The sequence below is a fragment of the Onychomys torridus genome, chromosome 3, assembly GCF_903995425.1.
Source record: "Onychomys torridus chromosome 3, mOncTor1.1, whole genome shotgun sequence".
NCBI lineage: Eukaryota > Metazoa > Chordata > Mammalia > Rodentia > Cricetidae > Onychomys > Onychomys torridus.
The window spans coordinates 89,754,592-89,778,600 of NC_050445.1; the positions used below are offsets into that span (position 1 = coordinate 89,754,592).

Here is a 24,009-nt window from a genome sequence, read left to right on the forward strand (position 1 = left end):
AGTTCTTCCTGAAACCACATATGCAACCTATCTTTATATCTTTTACCTTACTAATATCAGAGATCTCGTCCTCTCTATAGAATACTATAATACTAATACTAATCAGAGCCCTCTGCCTGCAGACCAGGGTGCTCATCTGGAATGGCAGTGACCCAGATGATCAAAGGCAATACTGGCAGGCATTTATGTGTTGCTATAAATAAGTAGGTGAACCTCCCATAATGTACAAGACATCATGTCCCACAATACAGAAGCTTCTGGTTCAAAATTCATAGTGCAGAAAGCTCTGGTGTAGACATGGAAAAGTCTCGGAGAATTTAATATTTAGTCACACTACAAAGATTCATTACTATGTCTTTTGGAGCTGAGGGCACAGTGATGATCATTCTAGGCCAAGCCCTTGTCCTGTGGGGTGTCTGTTCTACAGATGGCACCTCTACTTTTGGAATCCCCCCAGCCCCAGCCCCAGGCTCCTGGAGGCAAAGGAACAAAGTCTGGACCTGCTGTATTTTCCCAGAAGAGAAGACATGGAAAAGAAAGCTGACAAGGGAGTGCACACTGTGGCCATCCCAGAAGACCGCAGATGTGGGCCAGCATACAATGTAGGGTCAGGTCTGTAGTCCAGTTCTCTGGAGTCTACAGGACCCTCCTTGCAACACAGTGCTAGATCTGAGAACACAGTAATGGAGAGAGAATTGCCCCAGGAGATCAGAGTCTAGATTTTGAATTGTTCTATCCAAGTCTGCCCTCTATTTAACAGCTGTAATGTAATCACAGCCTCCTTTTATTGAGCATGTATTAGCTCTGATTCACAAAACAATTCTGCCAGATTGGTATCATGACATACACTTACAAATCAGGAAACAGAGATTCTGCGTGTTCGTTTTGAAGTAGCAGATCTGGATTCCTCATCTGCTGCCTCTAATGCCGTCACCTTCCTGACTTTCTCCTAGGACTACACTACCTCTCAACAGAGACTGAGGCATCACTGTCAGCATGGTGACCCACAGAGCAGGGTCTCTCCTGCTCTCCCTCTCTCCTTGTCCTCCTCCATTACCTGCTCTACTATGTTCCACCCACTGCTCTTACCCATTCTCTGTCCTTTTCCACACTGGGGGGGGTGGGGGGGGGGAGAGGGGCGACACACAGAGGCAGGCAAGGTACCTGGCAATGCAAGTAGCATAGCATTGGAGGAGGAACATTCTAGATCATTGCTAAGGGCTGGGCATAGGAGGAAGACAATATATGCAAAAAAGGCCACTGAGGGGCTGGAGCAGGAAAGTTACAGAGACTGATTACCCTCCATAATCAACAGCTCCCAGGCCAAGCCCAGTTCTGCCACCAGCCTTTCCCTCCGCTTTTCCCCTCTAGAAACAGTCTGTACCTAGTGCTTTGCTGCCTGAAAGCATGAGCTAGTGCTAGGTAGAAGTCTCTTACACGAAGTGTCTAAAATGCACCTCAGCAGCAGTAGTTAACGCCTCTGCAGAGATACAGTCAGAACGGGACACAGTATGGAGGCACCAACCAGAAACAGGGAAGCGGCTACACGAACAGCAGAGAGCCTCTGGTGCCCACCTGCAGAGAGGGCAGCCAGCAGATTCTCCCAGCCATGCTTGAGGCTGTCTCCTTGTGAACTAAAGTTAATTAAGAAACCATGGGTTAAGGCAGAAGGGACCTAGGGCCTGCAAGTCAATGAGTAATGGGAAGATGTCTGAGAGCTGTTTATGTTACTTAATCCCCAGCTTCCTTTTCATATTGCTCCTGTGTCTCTGACTTAGCGGGATAGACAGAAGGGATCTTAAGATTCTCTTTTATAAAACTGGTGAAAACCTTTTTTCATTTGGAGAGTCAGGAGGGTGCTGGGAATCCAGCAACACTGAACCAACTGGTCTACTTAAATGGTTCCCAAGTGCCATTTAATACGCTATTTACAAACCACATTTACTCATTAAAACAGATGCCTGAGACTCTTCATAAGGACATGCTCTTGCAGGGCAGTGGTGGCACACATCTTTAATCCCAGCACTCGGGAGGCAGAGGCAGGTGGATCGCTGTGAGTTCGAGGCCAGCCTGGTCTACAGAGCGAGTTCCAGGATAGGCTCCAAAGCTACACAGAGAAACCCTGCCTCGAAAAAAACAAAAACAAAAACCCAAAACAAAACAAAAAAAACCTCTCTTCACTGATGTCTCAAATGTCTGAAATCATGTTGTCTCTCTTTGTTTCTTTCTGAGATACCATGTGCCATTAGCTGAAGAGACTACATGTCTTCTGCATGAGCACGTCATGTTCCATCTCCACTTTGCAGATAAGATCACTAAGGCTGGGCTGGTACAGGAACTCACTAACGACACACCACTGGCAGTGGCAGAGCTGAGACTTGAGCCACAGCTGGCTGACATCCTGAGTCAGTGGTGACTCTTGAAGGAACCCAACCGCCACACATGCAATCCTCAACTTGGACATTCCAGATGAAAACTCTCCATGAAGATGCACCTGTAAAGATATGGCCACTGCACATGGGGTTTGGAGGCAGTTCCTACCGAAACAATTTTCCCATGGCCATGGCACCCCAGCCATCTAGACACTCAGTGAGGCTTCTCACAAAGCAGAAGTGCTGTCAGGGTTTCCCACGCTCTCCCTGAATCTTGGTGACCTGAGGGGTGATCAGTCCACAAGCAGCAGCACCTGGGAGCTTGTTAGAGGCAGACACAGTCTAGGTCCCAGACATGCTAAGTCCCTGGGGTTCCCAATACTACTTCTTGTCACACTGGTCCTGCATCATCTGAATAAATCATCACAAGAAATGCAAACACCTTGTATGGTAAAGTTCAGTGAGTAGCAGCATCATGAGCAAAATATAAAAATCCACTGATCTTATAGAGCTCTCGTCACCACCCAAAGATATCACCAAGGCAACAGGATCAATGACTATGAAGGATGGTCCTGTCTGGGGGCTTAGATGTGGGGTTCCAGATAGGGTTCTCTATATTCTCTACAGTAAAAATCCCCCTTAGTTCATTAGTGTTCTCTCTCTCTCTCTCTCTCTCTCTCTCTCTCTCTCTCTCTCTCTCTCCCTCTCCCTCTCCCTCTCCTCTCTCCCTCTCCTCTCCTCTCCCTCTCCCTCTCCCTCTCCTCTCCCTCTCCTCTCCCTCTCTCCCTCTCCCTCTCCTCTCTCTCTCTCTCTCTCTCTCCCTCTCTCTCTCTCTCTCTCTCTCTCTCTCTCTCTCTCAGGTGGCGGGGGAGGGGAGAGAGAGAGAGGCACGAGATGAGTATGAACTCATATATGAGATGGTTACGTGTTGGTCTTTGCCTTCCACTCTGAGGCTAGCTGGCCTGGAAGTGCCTGGAGATTCTCCTGTCTCTGCCTGTTGCCCATCTCCCTGTGGGAGTTGCTGGGATCACAGAGGCATGCTCTTATGGCTGGCGTGAAGTGAGTCCTGGAGATTCAAACTCAGGGCCTCATGTTTGCACAGCAATTGTTTAACCCAATGAATTACCTCCCCAGCTCCCTTTGCAAACTTTAATGCAGGGGATCCTTGGCTTAACCATCTTCCATGAAAGCAGCCCTTAGTTTCCCCATCTTTGAAGTTAAATGGCTGAAATTAAGAGATTACCTCTAAATCCATGCCACTGCATGATATGATGCATGGGAGAATGAAGTCCTATTCCCAGGAAAGCAGTGGTTGGGGGCTCACAATCACCAGGTGGTCACCCAGTGCTCTATCCCAACCCCACTTCTCTCCTGCGCTGCTATGTGACCTGAGGCAGGGCACTTCTCTGGACCTCAACGTTTTCATCTGTAAGATGTTACTGAGACATCGACTGCAATGTCATGAGGACTTTGTACTTGACTTTATACAGCACTTGGGCCACTGTCTAACACACAGGAGGACTATGTATGGCATATTAACTGGCTAAGAGGGGGAAAGACAACTTACAGCTTTATATAGTACAATGTCTCCAATTATATGCCCAGTGCACATACACTTTGTGAAAAACATGAATGATGACAATATTCTACATCCTACAGGAGATGATTTCATTTTAGCCCGGAGAACAAATCTGAAGGGAAAAGCTTCAAAGCCAGGGATGTGTCTGTCGACATTGCTCTTCCCGAGCAATTTACATCAACATGGGGCTCAGCTGTCAGAGGGAAAACACGCACAGGCCCAGGACCGTGATTAAGTATGGCCCTCGTACATCACTCACTCCATTAAAGATGAATTCATTTTAATCACTTTTAGATAGATCTGTGGCTTGCGGCTACACCAGTTTCCTGTTGGAGAGTCAGATATAAAAGGGGGCTGAGCTTCTTGTTGGCAGCAATGCATATGCTGAAGCTGCCCGCATAACCCAAGCGTTCTTTCTTCAGCTTTATCTGGCTTTCATTTCCCCCACCTCCAAATGTTGTCACTCCTGTTTTACAGTAGCCGAGGGGCTCATTTCATCTTGACTCACGATTAACCCTCTGGAGTCAGAAGTTAGGTGGAGAGGACAACACAAGTTCACAGACCCTGCTGAGACCCACTGACTCCAGAGACGACATCATGCAGCATGGCTATTCTTGCCTGCTGCCTCGGGTGTAAGAACAAGTCAGTAGCATCTATAGTACGAAAAGCGGGAGGAAGATAGCTTTTTTAAAACAGTCACTACCAGCCAGTAACTTTTCAAAATGAGGATGCTGATATTTAAGGCTCTGGGCCATTCTGTAAGAAGTATCCACTTGTCCACATGTGGAGAGGTCATGCATCCCCTGGGGAAGGGCACTGACCGCCAGACAGATCAATACTGAAACCGTCTACAAAAATAAAACCCTCAGCCACTCAGAGAGTCTGTGGAGCCGTAGGGGCAAGAGTGGGAGAGGAGACGTGTCAATGCCTGTCTCTCTCTTCCTGTGTCCTCTGCTAACTTCATCCATGCAAGCCACTCAGTGAAGAGAGACTGTGTGTGGGGGTCTCCTTTTGCAAGCCTGGCCCCACCTCCGGGTGTCAAATTTGGGGTTATGGACCACACCACGAGCAGGCATCAGGATGCATCACACATGATAAGGCAGGTCCCTTAGGACTTCATACTTGTGGATCTCACTCATGCCCCTGAAGCACATGGCATGTGAGGTGGCCCACTAGGAGGGAAGGACACACTGTGGCCATGGCTTCACTCTCACCCATCAGCGACTCACTTCTGTAAGTCAGGCATATACAGGTGACATTCCAGCTCAGAAACAAGGGGTATCTGCGACAGGTGCATTATTTTCTATACCCAGAGGGCTTACTGAGTGGTCCTGGGCAGGGTAGAAACCAACATTTTAACAGCACATACATGCTGGGGATTATGGGTGTGTGTGTGTGTGTGTGTGTGTGTGTGTGTGTGTGTGTGTGTGAGAGAGAGAGAGAGAGAGAGAGAATGAGAACGAACTACACCTCAGACACACATTTGGTGGAGTTGGTGGTAGATGGTCCACTGTCAGAACAGAAGTTCAGGGCTGAAGACATGGCTCAGCAGTTAAGTGTACTGGCTGCTCTCCCAGAGGATCTGGGTTCAAGTCCCAGCAACCACATCACAGCTTACAACTGTCTTTAACTCCAGTACTAGAGGATTTGATAACCTCTTTTGGTCCCTGTGGGCACCAGACATGCATGCACTCTATAGACATACATGTATTAAGTAATAATAATAACAACTTAATAAGAGTAGCAGTAACAACAACAACAACATAAGCCCACAAATATGAAGCACCTGCTATGTACCAGGCACTCCCTTTGGTCGAAGACCTGAAGACATTAGCATCTCACCATCAAGAGTAAGAGACAAAAGACAAACTGACCATAGTAGAACGCTTGCCTAGAAAAGAAATGCTGTAGAATCACAGAAGCTGTAAGCACCAAGACTGAGGAGCACTGTGGTAGCCGGGCCCTCTAGGCAGACCAGGAGTCATCCTGCTTCACAAACAGCAGGAGCTCCTGAGACAAAGTTCACAGCAGTGAAGTCCCTACCAAGACAAGCATCAGAAATCTGCTGTTCCTGGGAGGCGGGGGGAACAAATGGAAGTACTTTGGAACTGGAGAAGGTAATGGCCAAGTCAAAAGGGGAGTTTTGAGCTTAGAACAGAAAAACATAAATTGGTACCATAACCTGTAAGTGTAAGGTTTTCCTTAAAAACAAAACAAAAACAAGTAATTTGTTTTCCCCTGCAAATATGGCTCATGTCTAAAGCCAGATGTGGTGGTACTCATCTGAAATACCAGCACTCTAGAGGGTTAGGCAGGAGGACAAGAGTTCAAGGCTAGCCTGGGCTACAGGGTAAGATCTTACCTTGAGAAACAAAATGAAACACAACCTACTATGGCTGATATCTAAACTACCACCCAACACACCTCACCACTGAGAGCCTCTCTGGTAGAGATCCAGAACTCTGCTTCATCTGGACCACACGCACCTCTGCAGAAGCAGCTTCAGGTAATGAGAGAGAGAGAGAGAAGTCAACTCTGCTGCATGGTAAGACAGGCTGGAAGGGCCAGATCAGGTGTATGCTCAGGGTTACCTCTCAGACTGGGCAGTGGAAGGAGGAGACTGGGAACCAGCAGATACCTCAACAAGTCGGTGTGCTGCTAGAGCTGCAGATGACCAGGGCCAGCAGAAAGAGAGGGGCTCATGGGGAGGAGGGGATGCCTTGGACTTCGGTAAGTTTGCTAAAGGTGACTAAGACTACAGAAGTATAGATAAGGATGGAGCAGGGTACTTAGAAAAGAAGATCCGAGGATCAGACAGAAACAACAACTTTGAAATGCTGGTAGTAGACTAGGGGACTGGAGCAACAGCGGTGAGCAGAAGAGGAAGATGCTGGGCAGAAACCAGCTCCATCTTGGAGTACTCAGGAAAGCATCCAGACTGTGGACCTCCTGGCTCTTGGCTGTATGTGTCTAGACCTGAGAAGAGAGCTAAGGGTGACAGACAGACATGTGAAGAAGTGCAACAAGCCACCACAGGACAGTACAGCTGCTATGGGAAGACTTCAACGCCACTATGAACACCATGCCAGGTCTAGAAGCTGAGAATGAGCTCTGCCCTCATAGGCTCACATTCCAGAAAGCAAGCAGCCAAGGGTGAAGATTCTAAAGACAAAATGTAACGCATCAGTGACTCAGGGTGCACATGTGGAGGCATGTGTGTCCTTCTACATCAGAGGTCAGGAGAGGTCTCACTTGGAAGGTGACATAGGAGCTGAAACTGGAAGGATTCAAAGAGCAGACTTGGGAAGGCAGTCCAGACAATGACAGAGACAGCAGCAGCAGCAGCAGCAGAGGCAAAGGCCCATATTGTTTGTTTTTTGCTCATTTTGGGGGCCCTCTAGCCAGGTCTACTTAATTTAAACTATCCCATCTATTTTTTTTTTTTTTTTTTTTGCCTCTGGGCTTTTCCCATCTCTTCTATAAATCTTACTCTTATTCTGTGGCTTGCTGTGTAGCTGGGTGGCTGGCCCCTGGAGTCCTCTTCCTTCTCTGGCTCCTTCCTTTTCAATTTCCTTTTCCAAGATTTTTCCTTCTATTTATACTCTCTGCCTGCCAGCCCCACCTATCCTTTCTCCTGCCTCAATATTGGCCGTTCAGCTTTTTATTAGACCATCCAGTGTGTTACACAGGCACAGTAACACAGCTTTACAGAGTTAAACAAATGCAACATAAACAAAAGTAACACACCTTAAGATAACATTCTATTACAGGCCCATGCTTGGGACATTAGGGAAAGAACAAGGAGGCCAATGGGCTGCAGGGCAGAGGCAGGAGGAGCGGGTGGGGCAGTAAGAGGTGCTCAGTGGGAGCTGAAGAGTGTAATCTCTCCATTATTCAGGGCAAGTATGGTGACAGATGACTCCACAATTTGGGGGCTGAGAAACTGGAAGGACAGAGACGGTATTAACTGTTAACTGCTCACATCTAAGCTAGGACACATCAGGGGACAGCTGTGAGGACAGCTGAAAAGGCGGCGGCATGGTGCATGGGAGTAGAGACAGGTTGCAGGATCTGCCGGTGGTGTTCTGTCATCTCCTGCTTCAGCGGGAGCTGCAAACCTGCCTTATGCCTGGGTGGCAGCCTTGTGCAGGACAGGCCCAAGGGCTGGGTCCTGTGAGAAACAGAAGGAAGGAGGTCACCACACAATGACCAGGAAACATGGAGAGACACTAATGGGAGTAAAGGCAAGAACCGAGGGGACAGAGAGTTTAAATACCCAGTGAAGGGGAAGAAGTCTCTTCGTCCAGTGTCCTGACCCACATACATACATTCTTAGCCACATAGCCCACTGATTTTTTCAACCAAGTAAGGATTTTTACAGTTGACTACTTAAAATGCAGACAACGTCTGAAGGGTTCTCCAACTTGCCTGCCAGGGAAATGCATGGAGGATGCTGGTTTCCCATTACTGAACTCCCATCAGCTGCTCTGCATACAGTGGTGCATGCACATGGAGACTAGGGGTCAACCTCAGGTGTCTTTCCTCAGTAATGCTGTCTGCCTTAGTCTTTTCCAGACAGCGTCTCTCATTAGGCTGGGGCATTCGCCGAGTAAAGACAGACTGGCTGGCCAGTGGGTGCCACTGATCCACCTGTCTCCACCTCCTCAGTACTGCACCACTGTGCCTGGCTTTTGACTTGGGTCCTAGAAAAAGACAGGGGAATGCAGGTCCTCCTGTGTACACAGCTATTTGCCAACCCAGCTAGCTCCTCTGCCCCACCACATGGCACTTATTAAACTGATACTCCATGCCAGGAACCTGCTCAGGACTTTCCATCCATAGCTCACAACAGCTCAGTATGACAAACGCCAATGCTGTGCTCACTAACAGTGGAGTGCGGCTAGGTGAGCCTGGGCAAGATGATGGCAGGACTTCCTAAGAGGTAGGTGCCAAAAGGAAGCTCCAGGTGGCAGGGGACCTTTGGATGCTGTGGATCTCTAGACTGAGGGGAGGCTGGGCTTCCTGCAAAGCTCTCTCGAGAACCTCACCACTCTCTGCAATGTTGCTTCTCTGGGGGGAAGATTCCACGTTAACTTCTAGAACTTGAGATGTTCACAACCCTGAGTGTGCCTGGGGGTGGGTAGAGCCTCTATAAATACACAGATTCTCAGAGAAGTAAAATAAAGTTCAATAAAAATTATGAGATGATAGATCAGGCACAATGTTGAAACTAGTTATAATTTCTAAATGAATGCAGTGTCTCTATGAAAGGTTTAGATGTTACAGAAATAACACGTTTCATTTATTGACTTTGTAGAGGGGAGAGAAGTACAAGTCAATATAAGAAAGACATACTTTGTGCTTTTATCAGAGCTACCTATTCTTAAGGCTATTCTCTCTCTGCCCCAGGGTTAGGAATCGAACCCAGGTCCTGGCTCATGATGCACACCTGCCCTACCACTAAGCTACACCACCGCCTGCAAATTCTTACGTTCAAAAGACATTAGATGTTTTTGTAAAGCACATTTAGGCACATAGCATCGACACCTTAGAATAGTCCTAAAATGTGCCATTCTAAGTAGACTAAATCCGCTGAAAGTGGAGTTCTCTCCATCCTGTTTCTACTGGTCAACAGGTCTGCAGTTTGGACCACAGGCCGGAGGGTAATAAAACAGATTCCAGGTAACAGCTGCACAGTAAGAGGACACCTTTGAAAACTAAGATGTGACTTCACTTTGCTAATGACCGCTAAACCCCAAAGCCACTCCTGTTATGACGGTCAAATGCTGGAATCTCAGAATGAAAAGTGAAAATGATTTGCAAACGAGACTCACCCCATCCCCCCACCCCCAGCTTCTCTGGGTCCCAGGAAAGCAAACTGGCTCTAGGTGTCAGTTCTTAGAGGTAGGTGCTAATCCACCAGGAAAAGAACTGTCTTCACTTAAAACAGGAGTATTAGTTTTAAAAGAAACTTGCAGGCATTTGGTGCTAAGTTGGAAAAAAAAAAAAAAGAATCAGTGTAGCCCGTAAGACTTAAGTCTCTCCGGAAACTGTCACATACATTTCCTCCTAACTCTTAAACCATGGTAGACAGTTTTTATCAGAACTCCCCAAGCACTTTTGGAAAGAACTTAAGGCAACAGGTATCAAGATAACAGGCTATCCATGCATCTATACAAGCACCAAAACTAGGTGTTCTACTACCACTCAGGCACAGATCTAGGTGCAGGATTCTGCATACATCCAAAGCCAGCCCGTGCTCTGTGAATCTCGCTCAGGGCAAGCAATGAAGGGCCTGGGAACAAACTGAAAATAAGTTCACACTGGAGGACGCGGTGGCTTTGAGCATTGTGAAGAAAAACAAGGCAGGATGGAGACCCGGGATGGTGCGAAAAGTTTCTATTTTAGACAGGGATTCCACTGAGGCCTCTCGGAGGTGAGGGCACCTGAGCTGTCCCCACAAAGCAGTCCTCGATCACAGAAGCCCCAGCTCACTCCAGACCTCCTGCCTGGGCCACAGGCGCAGGTGCCAGCAGCGAGGTCCCAGCCCGGCCCCGTACGCTGCCCCGCCGCTGGCCGACTTCTCCGACTGCTGTCGCTGCGAAGGTCGCAGCAAGCTCAGCGCCCCGGGGACACGCTGGAGACAGCCTCTCCCAGCCGGCCGCGACTCCGGGTCGGGCTGGCTGGACGCGTTCCGGGAACGCGCGGAACTCTGGCTGCGCCCGCGCGAGACCCCCCGGCAGCGGCGCGCGTGAGGCGAGGACGCGGCCGAGACAAAGCGGCGGGGCGCGGCCCTCACCTGTCCAGCCAGAAGGTCCAGGGCGAGTGCAGCGGGACGCCGCTCGGCTCGGGCCGCAGCGCCGACAGCGGCAGCCCGAGAGGTTCGCCAGCCCCGGGGGGCGCGGCGGCCGGGGGCAGCGCCATGTTCTCCGCCGGCCAGGCCGCGGACGCGCGGACCCGAGCGCCTTAGTAGTCTCCGGGCGCCGGCCCCGCCCCGCCCCGCGCCCCGCCCCGCCCGGCCTCGGCCCTGCCCCAGCCCAACAAAGGCCGGCCGGCCTGCGCCCTGGAGCAGGGGACCCGAGGGAGAAGGGCAGAAGAACAGTCAGTCACCCGGCTGGCCTTGCAGCTAGGGCCAAGGGCAGATGGAAGGTCCGGCCAATGAATCAGTGTGGATGGAGTCTCAGAGTCCAACAGTGCGAGGGAGGAAGGAGAGATGGATCGACATACCAGCAATCTGAAATGAAAGCTGGATGGATGGGAAGGCTGGCAGATGGCTGGAGGAGGGAAGCAGGGATGGAAGGGCAGATGGAAGCACAGTTGGATGTGGCAGATAGATGGAGAGAGGACCAATGGCCGAACAGATAAAAAGACTCCAATGTCTGAGAGTGCAGAAACAAGGTATTAGACAGAGATGGAATCTGGCAACACTGAGGCCATGGAGAATTGAAGCTTTGTCTGCCTAGTGGTGAGAACAAAGTTGCCTACCTCAGTGTATTTAAGGGACCAGGGCTATCTTCCTTCCCTCTCTGGATGTGCCCACAGAATGCCCAGCTTCCAAGAGACTCCTCAGAGTCGGCCAAAGTTCTCTTCCAGGTCTGCCTTCAAGCATGGTGGAGGAGGGGAGAGGAAGCTGCAATTCTGTACACACAGCCTACACGTGTGAAAATCCAGGAAGTCACTGTAGCCATGAGACTCCTCAGTTCATAACAAGAGGAACCCTCTAGCAAGGTTCCTCCTAAGCCTCTGTTACTCTCTCCATGAGAAAGGCAAAGGCCTGGAGGCACGCTGGGAGCCCTGGACACCCTCTTTAACCCAAATTTCGAGATAGTACCTTTCTGGCCACCAACAGCTGGGAACATGGAGTTGGTCACTTGGCTCATTTTTCTACCTGACAGCATTTATTTTGCTTTCTGCTTGAGGGAGAAGAGCTGGAGAAGAACACAGAGGGATAAGGGCTTTATAGGTTCATGGCAGGTTGTCCTGAACCCAGGACTGCTGTCTTCCCCACAAACTAGCCAAGGTAAGATAAAATGACAACAATATGTGTGCTTTGTGATCCCTTCTTGAAATGTAACTTCCATATAGCACAAGATTCTGGAAATGTGACTATTCGATTGAGTCTCCCATCACTGAGGTACTAGGATCCACCTGATCAGATGCATTTGTTGTTCAATCTTCCTTTAACCTTTCAAAAAAGCACATAGAGCCTTTCTGAGAGCTCTGCCCCAGGAGCTTGTGCACCCCTTAAATAATGTGATACGGAAGGTTGTATTTTAAGGTGGGTTACTTTTGTTTATGTTGCATTTGTTTAACTCTGTGAAGCTGTGTTACTGTGCCTGTCTAAAACACCTGATGGTCTAATAAAGAACTGAATGGTCAATAGCAGGGCAGGAGAAAGGATAGGCGGGGCTGGCAGGCAGAGAGAATACATAGGAGAAATCTGGGAGAAGGGAGAAATCAAGGAGCTAGAGAAGGAGGAGGACATCAGGAGCCAGCTACTCAGCAACATTCAAAGCAAGCCACGGAGTAAGAGTAAGATTTACAGAAGTAAGAGAATGGGAAAAGCTCAGAGGCAAAAGATAGACAGGATAGCCGGGCGGTGGTGGTGCATGCCTTTAATCCCAGCACTCGGGAGGCAGAGGCAGGTGGATCTCTGTGAGTTCGAGGCCAGCCTGGGCTACAGAGTGAGTTCCAGGAAAAAGGCGCAAAGCTACACAGAGAAACCCTGTCTCAAAAACAAAACAAAACAAAGATAGATGGGATAATTTAAGTTAAGGAAAGCTGGCTAGAAACTAAGCCAACCTAAGGTCAGGCATTCGTAATTAAGAATAAGCCTCCGTGTATGATTTATTTGGGAGCTGAGTGGCAGGTCCCCTCAAAAAGAGCAAAAACAAATACAGAAGGCACTACCTCCACCTATCTTACAGATATAGGACAGAGTAGGTAGGTTAGCCCCAAAGTCACATGACTAGCACATGGCAAAGCTGGGATTTGAACAGGTGTGTTGAGACTCTAGAATTCAGGTTTTTCCACTGCCAGGCTCTCCTGCCCATTTGAGTGAAAAAATAAAGGCCCAGAGAGTAAAAGTAAGTCATAGAGGAGAGGTCTCTCCCTCCCAAGATGATCAGTCGGCCTCCTAGAAGAAACTGCTGCTAACAGCTTGTTAAAAAAAAAAAAATACACATGTGCATACAAACATACATCTCAATTTATAAACTGTATCTCCCAATCTTTTTATAGAAGAAACAGATGCATTTAATATCAACACTGCACTTCCTTTCTTTTTTAACATGATGTCTCTGAACATTTTTCCATATCAAAACAGATCTACTTCCCCCCCAAGGATGTCAACAGGACTCACTGTAAAGACATAGCCCCCAACAGTATGTACTTTCTAGCCATTTTCTTTTATAAGGAAGTCCACCACGGGCATCTCCATAATTACATCCTCATCTGTACAGGCTTACTTCAGGATGTTTGGGGGATGAGAACAGCTGCCTGCATTTAAAAAGCTGATCCAAGTTGTACAAGATAAGCACATATCCATGTATGTGAGTTATAAAGGGCTCCCGACTCTGAGGACTCAGACTTACTGACATTTATCTGCCCGAATTTCTAAGGCAGCAGTGGAAGGGACGGCTGCTTTCTAACGATCGCAACCAGCCAAACTGTCGCGGTTTGGTCCTTCCTCACACTCTGGGAGCATCACTCAGCCAGAAAGGTCTAGTTTTAAATTTCTATCTGCAGTTCCTATAAAATAGAAAGCCACATAATAAATTCCTTCTAGGATTTAGGATCCGAAGAAGCCTGAAAGTTTTTCTGCATTATATATCACTGTGTTGCTTTAGCTTCTGAGGTGCTCAAAATTACATTGGTCTCAAGATCTTAACACGGCTATTAGTCAGTGAAGGAGCGCCTCTATTTTAATGTTTATTTCTACTTATATTTTAATGGCCTAACTGCATCTTATGCTGTGAATGCCTGAAATCTGGTTGGGAAGTTGGTGACACTAATGAGTAAAGTATCAGCGGCCTTGGGTTAATGAAGAATTCAGGCAACATGACTAAGGCAAGGAGAGGCGAGGACAAGCACTTCCGTCCCCTTCCCACCGAGCACATGTTGATTCTCATTATGCTTCAAAATTATACTTCGCTGAAAACAAATTAGGAGCATTCCACTTGTATTCCTCGCTTCACAAGTAGATGGCAGGAGCCAGAACCTCTGGGTAGACGGGGCACTTAGTGTTCCCCTAAACAAGTACATGGCTATAGGAAAGGGGCAACTCAAGGCCTGGAGAGGCGAGCTGACTTACCTGAGGCCTCTGCTCTAGGACATTACAAGGTGGAACTAGGAGGTGGTCGCTGGAGGTCCAGGCCAAGGTGCTCTCTCATTGCATAATGCACAATGCAGATGCCTTGGGGTGGCAGGAGGGAGGAGAAGGTGACCCCACAGCCCCTAGCAACAAAAACAACAGAAAGGACTTGAGGCACTCATAAATAATTAAGCAATTAGCTGCAGCAGTGACTCCCCTCCCCTCCAGTATCCAGTCACCAAGGCAACTTGGGCAGGGTGCCTGCTGGTTGCCTGGTAACAGTGTGGTCTGTTCCCCTGACATGCTCCCTAGGCATCAAAGGATTTGAGAACTAGGAAGAATCTTCCGTAGGGATCAGCATTCCAACCCCTTCATTTCCAAATGAGGAAATGGAGGCCCAGAGAAGCTGGGTAACTTGCCCAAGGTCACACAGCTACTCAGAGGCACAGCCAGGCTCCATTTCCCGTCGCTTTTCATTAGTGTACCAGGGATGCCCCAGGAGGACTACAGATGAGAGAGATGCTCTAAGGTTCCTAGAAGAACAAGAGGGTCGAAGCCAGTGAGCAAGCAAGAAAAAGACAGAGACCTTGAGTGCTCATGTGCAATTAGCAGGAGCTGGTAATCCCATCAGCCCAACTTTCATCATCACCATGGCAACATGGGTGAGGCAAGTGCTGGTTGCCTAGTAACAAGTGGTCCTCTCTCTTCCACTCATATCCGGCTCCCTGGGAGGCACAGAAACAGTAGAATGTTGGAGTTGGAAGGGAAGGAAAGGCAAGGATGCTAACTCAGTCCCATCCTTTAAACCATGAAGGGTGCATGGAGAGACTGCAAGTCTATTGACATCCCCTTCATTGACACACTCTGTCACAGAACAGGAAGGTAAACCTTCTACTCCAAAGTCAGAACGTGAGTGTAAATGTCTCTAGTGGTTTCTTTGAGAGGAGACAGATCTACCGTGTGTCTACATAATGGGACTGCTACATGCAAAACTCAGCACAGAGTAGATCCTGGCAGTCCGAGTTACACGTGCCAAGATTCCACCTGTGAGCAATGGACATCCCAAGCCATTGATCCCGCAAGCCATCATTAACCGAGCAAATGTGCAAATCGCAAGGGCAGTCATAAAGATGCTGCCAATTTTCCATCCAATGAATTCTTGCATATCTGCTATGCAAATGCCACCATCCTAGGCTCTTGAGATCACTAGTGAACAATATAAACAAGAGAAACCTGTGTCGTAGTGACAAGGGTGTGTGCAAATATATGGTGAGATTTGTAGTCACATGTTAAGTGTTAGTTGGATAGGTGCAGACCCTCATTAGCAATATGCTGTTTACATTGTCAGGCTCCTCTGAGGTTTAAAAGGTTCCCATTTACAGCTTGTGTTGTTATAAAAACCCAGGTCTACCTGTCTTCCACCTAGGAATTCCAAAGAAAAAGGACACCTGTGGCCACTAGGTGGCGGACCCCAGATTCCCTAGACACAAGGTAAAAAAAGACACAAGCTTGGGGCATAGACCTGGATAGAGCCTCCAATAAAGCTACAGTTGCTTGGTCCTAAAACCATGGCTATGAGGGATGGGGATGAGGGCCATGAAACTATTCTCAGACTCTAATGGGGTGAGGGGAGACCACAGTGTACTTTTAACAGCAGTTGCTTTGCCTGGGTTTGAACTAGGCTTTAACTGCAAACCATGGACATTAAACTTGCTGGGCCCCATATTTCTCACCCAAGAAAAAGAGATGGTAACATGAGTTCCCTTTAGCATGAGTGCCCTCTTTTATAAGCTGCACACAGTAAAAGCTCAGACAATGTTACAGGGTCTAACGGCCCCTGAGAGTCTGGTTCTGAGCTGCAAATGAAATGTGGGGTGTAGGAAATAGCACTGGACTTGAAGTGTGCAGTCTTTTGATTGCTGAGCCTGGAAAAATGTGGCAATGAAGCCAGGGCATTCTTTACTCCATAACCGTGTGTCAGCTGTGGGCCATGTCCTGTCTTCTCCACACCTTCTGAGTTGGTCTTCCTTCTTTCTCAAGAATGCCACCCACTCCTGCTCCTCATTTCCTGAGTTTCAGCACAGGGCATCATGGGCAGTTACTACACCCACTTCATCAGTCTTCCGACCTCCAACCCATGTCTTCTCAACAGCTGATACAGCAGCCTAGGTCCAAGCCTCCAAACATTGATTCCATGACAGAGTTGTTCTCTTTCCAGTCCTCAGAACTTCTCTAGGGCTGCACGGCACCTGTGCATCTGTCCCTCTATTGACCCAGCAGTCCCTCTGCTCTTCTGCCCTGTCTCTTGCCTCAAGCCTCCACTTGAATGTAAAGTGCCCCTCCCCCTGGTTATTTGAGAGCTCATGTCACTGAATCTACAGTGCATTTACCAGATGGGAAGGTTGGGACCCGCCTCTTCCTGTCTCTGTCTCAGCACATTGCGCAGGTCTGCCACCTGCTGGCACACCTCCAAGATTTGGAAAGGAACAGAAAAAGGTACACGAAGCATGTTGATTGAGGACTGTCTTGCTCTCCCTGCCCACTCCTCCTCCTGTCCATGGACAACAGCATGTTCACCTCCTACAATGTGCTTTGTTTTATTCCTTCTTTGTTCAAAGCCCCAAATGGCTGCCTCTCACAGGCTGAGGTCTGAATTCTCCAGTCTAGCATCTGAATCCTCCACACCTCCTTCCACCTTTTCAAACACAGTTGGAAGTCTATTTCTAAATGTATGTGGATACATACTCATGTGTGTATATAAATAGAGGTGCATACACATACCTTTATTTACATATTCTTGGAAATATATAAATACATATTGAATATATTTGAAAAATACCCGCAATCCAAGGAAGCCCGCCCCTATTCCCTTGGTGTATCTAAGCTTAGCCTTAACATGAACTCATGGGGACAGGCCTGGCCCCTTACCACTCCTGCATCCCAGTTCTCAGCATTTGCCTGGCTCATGGGAGAATCAGATCTACTGATCCTGTTTGCCCACTCTACACTTGGTTCCCACAATGTGGTGCTTACATCTCCTCCATACTACCAGCGACTCTTCCTTTCTGCCATTTACAATCTAACTGCCCTCTGACAGTCAGGGAAAGTTCCACTGTCTGAGATACAGAGAGATGCAGAGCCCTGCCAAGCAGGGACACAAAGTACCCAACTTAGGAACACTTACTTTAGGAACAGGGATGCTGGGAATTAACTGTTTTGGTTGTTGCTGTAGAAATAATGGTCATGTGCTGTGGGATGTTCTGTATGCCAAATGTGTTCCTCTGATTGGTTAGTAAATAAAACACTGATTGGCCAGTAGCCAGGCAGGAAGTATAGGCGGGACAAGAGAGAAGAGAATTCGGGGAAGTGGAAGGCTGAGGGGGGAGACCAGCCGCTGCCATGACAGGGAGATGTAAGGTACCGGGAAGCCATGAGCCACATGACAAAGTATAGACTAATAGAAATGGGCTGAATATAAGAGTAAGAGCTAGACAGTGGTAGGCATGAGCTAATGGCCAAGAAGTTTAAATAATATAAGCGTCTGTGTGTTTATTTTATAAGTGAGCTGTCAGACTGGCAGGGCTTGGTGGCACCTGGAGAGAAGCTCTCCAGCTACAGTCATGTGCCTAGCCTTAGGAACTCCAAGTAAGGAAGGGACCTGTGCTGTGACTGCATGGTGCTCTGTCTCTGTGCTCATAGGCAGTTCTGGCTAGAGCCAGTCATCCATAGTGTTGGTGGATGCCATAGAAGTGTTCTCCTTTGCCCTGCTGGGGGAGTTGGAAAAGGCTGCATAGCATAAACAACCTTATTTGCCTAGGACAGACCTAGTGTGAGCACTGAATGGCATGTCCTAGTATCCTGCCCTGGAAAACCTGATGAACTGGAGTGGCTGGCCAGTTAGAAGTAGACCTGTAGGTCATTTAGCAGAAGCCCTTGAGGTGAGAGCTTGCCTCGGAAGACCTCAAAAACAAAACAAAACAAAACAAAAAGCCTATAAAGTACTATTTATGGTGTGGCTACTTGACAAATGTCTGGAGTAACCCCTGCAGGAGGAAGATGCCTTCATCAAAGCACTGCTCGAAGTATTCTGTTAAATCATGTCTTCTTTTTTCCCTTGGTGTGGTGGTGTGGCATGTGTGTATTATGTGAGTGTGTCTATGTTAATGTACATGTATAAGAATAGACCACAGATCCACATGTACAGTCCTCAGTCCAGTCTACCTTTTTGAGGCAGGTTCTCTCACTGGAGCTGGTCTCACTGATTCAGCTATGTTGGGAGGTCAGTGAGATCCAGGCACCCTCTGCCTCTGCCTCTTCAGAGGTGAGAGCACACCTCCGTATCAAGATGTTCATGTAGATGCTGAGGATTCAGAATTTGTGCTTATGTGGGCAAGCACTTAATGGACTGAGCCATCTCTCCAGACCAGTCATTTACTGTTGTAGAATATTATTTTAGGGTGTGTTACATTTGTCTATGTTGCATTTGTTTAACTCTGTGAACCTGTGTTACTGTGCCTGTCTAAAACACCTGATGGTCTAATAAAGAGCTGAATGGTCAATGGCAAGGCTGGAGAAAGGCTAAGCAGAGCTGGCAGGCAGAGAGAATATATAGAAGGAGAAATCTGGGAGGAAAAAAGAGAAGTAGCCAGAGAAGGAGGAGGACTCCAGGGGCCAGCCACTCAGCTACACAGCAAGCCACAGAATAAGAGTAAGATTCACAGAAGTAAGAGAACGGAAAAAGCCCAGAGGCAAAAGGTAGACAGGATGATATAAGTTAAGAAAAGCTGGCTAGAAATAAGCCAAGCTAAGGCTGGGCATTAAAGTTAAGAATAAGCCTCGGTGTGATTTATTTGGGAGCTGGATGGCATCCTCCTCCCAAAAGAGTAAAAAACAAACAACAACAATTTACTTCTGAAGAGTTGAGTACACTAAAGTTTGAGAATTCATCATCAACTGATGGGCAGTCAATAAGTAAAGAAAAAGAAAGCAGAATTTAAAATGAAGCCACATTTTTAAAAAAATAATAGAATTATGTAATGTTTTCAGGACTGTAACTTCCACACTGAGTGCTAATTAGGAGCCATGAAGATGGCAGACAAAGACTTCAGCTGCGGGAACCTCTATAGTTACTAAGTCTCCTGACCTGGGATATAGATCTGCAGGGATGATAAACACAGAGGCCTGGTAATGTCTCACTTGTTTTTATTTTCATTTGTTATACAGCATACACATACTATTACGTGTGTGCTGTACCATTGCTTTAAAAGTTTCTTAGTCAGTAACTCATTCTCAGAGACTATCACTGTGTACCTATTAACACTGGACGTCTATTACAAAATATCAGGCCTGATAGACAATGAAATACCTCGTGGCCCTCTGGTGACTTTGTATTGAGTGTTTCAGGCTATAAATAATGGCTATGATTGGCAATGATTTGGGGATACCAAATAGTCACTTTGTTCTCACAAACCCAGTAGACCCCTCAGAACTAGACTGAACACTCCCGCATTTTTGTTTAATTCCCTATCATTCCTAAAATGCCCAAGGGTCATGTTTTCTTACCATATTGGACTTAAATATTTTATGTCACATTAAACATGATCTTGTCGATAAAATGTAGGGCCGTTATTTCTCAAATTTTGAAAAAGCATAGTTAATGATGCAAATAATTCCCTATTTTTCATTTTGAGAGAAAATCATTAATAGCACTCTCTTTGCAAGAACAGAATTTAGCTGTAAGAAGACACAGACCATCCCTAAAGACAAGATATAAATTAGTAGTGGAGAGCGCGCTTCCCATTGAGAGAGTCGAGCTGTAAAGGAACAGTACAGCCACTCCTCCACAGGCCAAACAGCCTCCTCCCAAGTTGGGGCATTGCGGCTGTTGATTTAACTTAACAGGGAGGTCCCCGAAAATGACTATGACCTGAATGGTGGCAGTGTTCTCATTTCCTGTGTTCATCAGCACTAGGCTGGGGAGGCCTCTCCTTTCCTCCTGAAGGAAATCTACCTCTAAAATGGGCTCGAGGCCGTACTCTCAAAAGCAGCCCATGTTAAAGGGGGGAGGGGGAGCCCCAAATAGGATGAAACTATCACAATGAAGAAGAGAGTGGTCAAGTCCCTTATCAAAGACAGAATCAAAATACTTCCTTTACCAGGCAATCTGGTAAGTACAGGTTGTCATGGAAACAGGATATATTCCGATTATAGGAGGAATGACATTGTTCATCTAACTAGGTGTTCATCTGTTCTAAATGAGGAGAAATTGTTGTAGCTCAAATCCATTATATTTCCTTCAAATCTGCATTAAAAACAATCATTTTCTTTCTTTTATATTGGAATGCACAGACACCAAGCCCCTCTCTCATAAAACAGAGAATTAAAATTACTTCCAAAAGAATTGGTGTGTAAATAAAAAGACATAAAATGAAAATGAGTCCTGTAATATAAACCCATCACTGTGAAGCTGGGAGAGCGGGAGCCAGACAGTTAATGTAGAGCCCCCTACCCACCGCAGGGCCAGCCTTTCCTCAGGGGCAACAACTACTTTGGACAGAACGATGCAGGCCAGAATAGCTACCTGGAAGTGAAGGTGACTTGCTAACAGGTTTGATGTCAGCCCTGGATCCCTAGTGGAACCACAGAAGGGAGGGATGCTGAGCTGAGGGCAGTTTCCACTCCTCATCAACAGCTGAGGAACACGGAGTGCAAGCTCTTTACAAGAGACAGCTTGAAGAGCTTTCTGGATCAAAGGAACCTAGAAAAACAATCTTTTCCAGGAAAAAAAATATTTCTCCATCTCTTCCACAAAAAAGGAAAAAATATTTGTAGGTGGGTTTTTTTTTCCAGCTATGCTCAGGTTTAAAAAAAAAAAGTCCCTTGTGCAGGAACTTAGGACAATAATATATTATAATAAAAATAGAACAGCTCCAGAATACATAATGAACACTTTAAACTCAACATGAAAATGAATGACCTAACTAGAAAAAGAACAAAACAAATCTGTATATCTCACTGAAGACATATAGGCAGCAAATGGTATAGGGAGCATGCTCAACATCCTACGTCACTGGAAAACTGCAAATCAAAACAGTGATAACAAAACTAACTTCTCAGCATGACGATAAACCTCAGGCCTGACACCTGACACAAACAAATGCTGGCGAAGATGTGGAGCCACCGGTGGGGACGAACGTTCATTGCTGCGAGTGCCAAATGGCACAACCTCTTGGAAAGAGCCCCTCAGCACCCTACAGAGCAAGGAGTCCCCTTCCCAGAAGACCCAGCAATAGCACCCCAGCTCTTTATCTGAGTTATAGAGCCACAGACCAATGTTTACTCATGACTGCCGTAAGTCAGATGAAACCAAGGTGGCCTTTAGCAGGCGAGTGGATAATGGAATAATACTGACCATTAAAGAGAAGTATGCCTGTGATTAAACCGTTAAAAGATGGGGAGGAACATTAGGCACACTTCATTTGTTGAAAGAAACCAATCTGAAAAGGCCACCAACTGTGTGAACCCAAGCCCATGACACTCTGGAAAAGAAAACTGTGGGGACAGTTGAAGATCAGTGGGCTGGGGGCTCCTGGAAGGAAGAAGGAGATAAACAAGTAGAATATGGGGACGTTTTAAGGCAGTGAAACTATTCTCTATGTGACCACGATGGTGGACACATGTCATTATGTATCTGCCAAAAATAACTGAAGCTAAAACCAGGAGCAAAGCTTAGGTGATGATGTGTGGTGACAATGTGTGGTGATGATGTGTGGTAATGAGGTGTGGTGACGCTGCCACAGCAGTTATCTCAAAGATGCACTCTGGTGAGAGACAAGGCATTGAGGGAAGGGGTCAGAAGCATGTGGGAAATCCTTGTATTTTCTGCCCAATTTGGCTGTGAAGCTCAAACTATTTTAATGAGTGAAATTGCCAGCATGGCAGTGTATGCCAGCAGGATATTGTGAAGAAGCAGAGGCAGGAGGATGATGAGTTGGAGGCCAGCCTGGTCTATACCATTAATGATGCTGTTGAGATGACACAGTGGATAAGACAGTATTTGTCGCACAAGCACGAAAACCAGAGTTTGGAGTCCCATGTAAATTCTGGGGTGACTTGAGCACCATTACCCCAGCACTGAGGGGCACAGGCAAGTGGATCCTGGGAGCATGTTGTTTAGGAAGCTCAGTTCAGCTTTCCCCCCAACCCCCAATCAAGGTTCAGTAAGAGAACCAATCTCAAGAGAATATGGCAAGGCACCCAATATTGTCCTCCTGCATTCATATGAGTATGCACAGGTGTGTGGATACACACACACACACACACACACACACACACACACACACACACACCCCTCCATTTTCATCAGTACTTAATCATGTCTTGCACTCACTTATATAATCTACACATCAGCCTTATGAGGCAGGTGACATTACCCTCCCTCTGATACAATGGACTCTCCAGATTTTAATAGCATTCCCAACATGTAGCAACAGAGGTGGACTTCAGACTCAACTCCCTACTTCTAAGCCTGTGCTATAACACCTGCCCATTCCACTACACACTTCCTTCCCCTCAAAGCAACTCTCTCTTCTGAGAAATGACCTGGGCTCCTGACTTGGGCACATATTTCAATTGTGTCTCTGGTGATCTGAACCAACATGGTAGAGGAAAGTACCTCTCTGTACCTGATGAATGTGGACACCTACCCACTAAATAAATAGTAGAGGAACCAGCACACGTCAGACTACAAGGTAAAGAAAGCTGATATTTATCATAAACTCAGTTGAGTCATCTGCTGTTAGAGAAGGATTTTTTTTTTTTTTACATGTCATAAGCCCACAGATACAATCTCAATTAGGACTTGATGGTATGGTTCAGTGCTTGCCTGGCATACAGGAGAAATGAGAGAATATATTCAGAGTTCACTTACAGATTTGAATGAAAATTACATTACGTTTTCAGCATATTAAATAATCAATCAATTAATTTTAGAAAATCTCAATGAAACCCAAGCACAAACAAATGAAGAAAAAAATATCACACCACAACAGTATAGTCAAGTAGCTCAATTCCAGAAGAGTTGTGTGGAGAAGAACAAGAGCAAAGTTAGAGGGTTCTTTTTACAGAAGATAATTCCGGTGCAAAGACAGTGGACAAGGAGAACAATGTCTGCAACTTAATGAAAAGATAAAGTGAGACTGTCCACCCGGGACTCTGCACTACTTCAAACACTGTTCAATTGCAGAAGCGAGGAAATCGGTACCAGAAAGACAGTGACCACACTTTCCCGATTATTCCCATCCAGCACACAGAAGCATAAATAAACCACAAGGTGACAGTGAGGAAGAGCAGAAGACAGCCACGGGCTGGGGGCCTCGGCACACTGGGCTGATAAGGCAGGATGCGCCCTAGGTTTCCCTTTGCTGCTCACACTTGGAGGGGGAGACACTGGTGCCCAGAAATACCCACAAGCACAGAAAGAAGAGTCGTAAGAAAGGGCTTTCTCTAGATAGAGGACCGGGAGCTGGCAAGAGAGGCAGCTCACAGACAACACCACCAGCCAGACACAAAGGACACAGCTGTCACTGTGCAGCTACCCAGGCCAGCAACCAGGAGGGAGCTCAGATGCTGACACCCAGCAAGCAGCAGCGGGAGAGAAACAAAAGGCAGGGCTGAGGAAACTGCAGTCTGTACGGTGGTGGTAACCAGCTTGCCTTGCTGGCGTGAGTTCAATCCCAGCACCCAGG

General features: G+C 47.1%; 1 protein-coding gene across 1 annotated transcript in view; it reads right to left on the reverse strand.

The window, feature by feature from the left end:
- Eif4e3 (eukaryotic translation initiation factor 4E family member 3) overlaps positions 1 to 10,936 on the reverse strand; it is a 43,211-nt gene extending 32,275 nt beyond the window's left edge. The window contains exon 1 of the mRNA XM_036181888.1: positions 10,751 to 10,936. Within this exon, the coding sequence (XP_036037781.1) occupies positions 10,751 to 10,875 (125 nt within the window). The 5' untranslated portion in view covers positions 10,876 to 10,936. The remainder of the gene's footprint in view (positions 1 to 10,750) is intronic.
- Between the last annotated feature and the right edge of the window lie 13,073 nt (positions 10,937 to 24,009).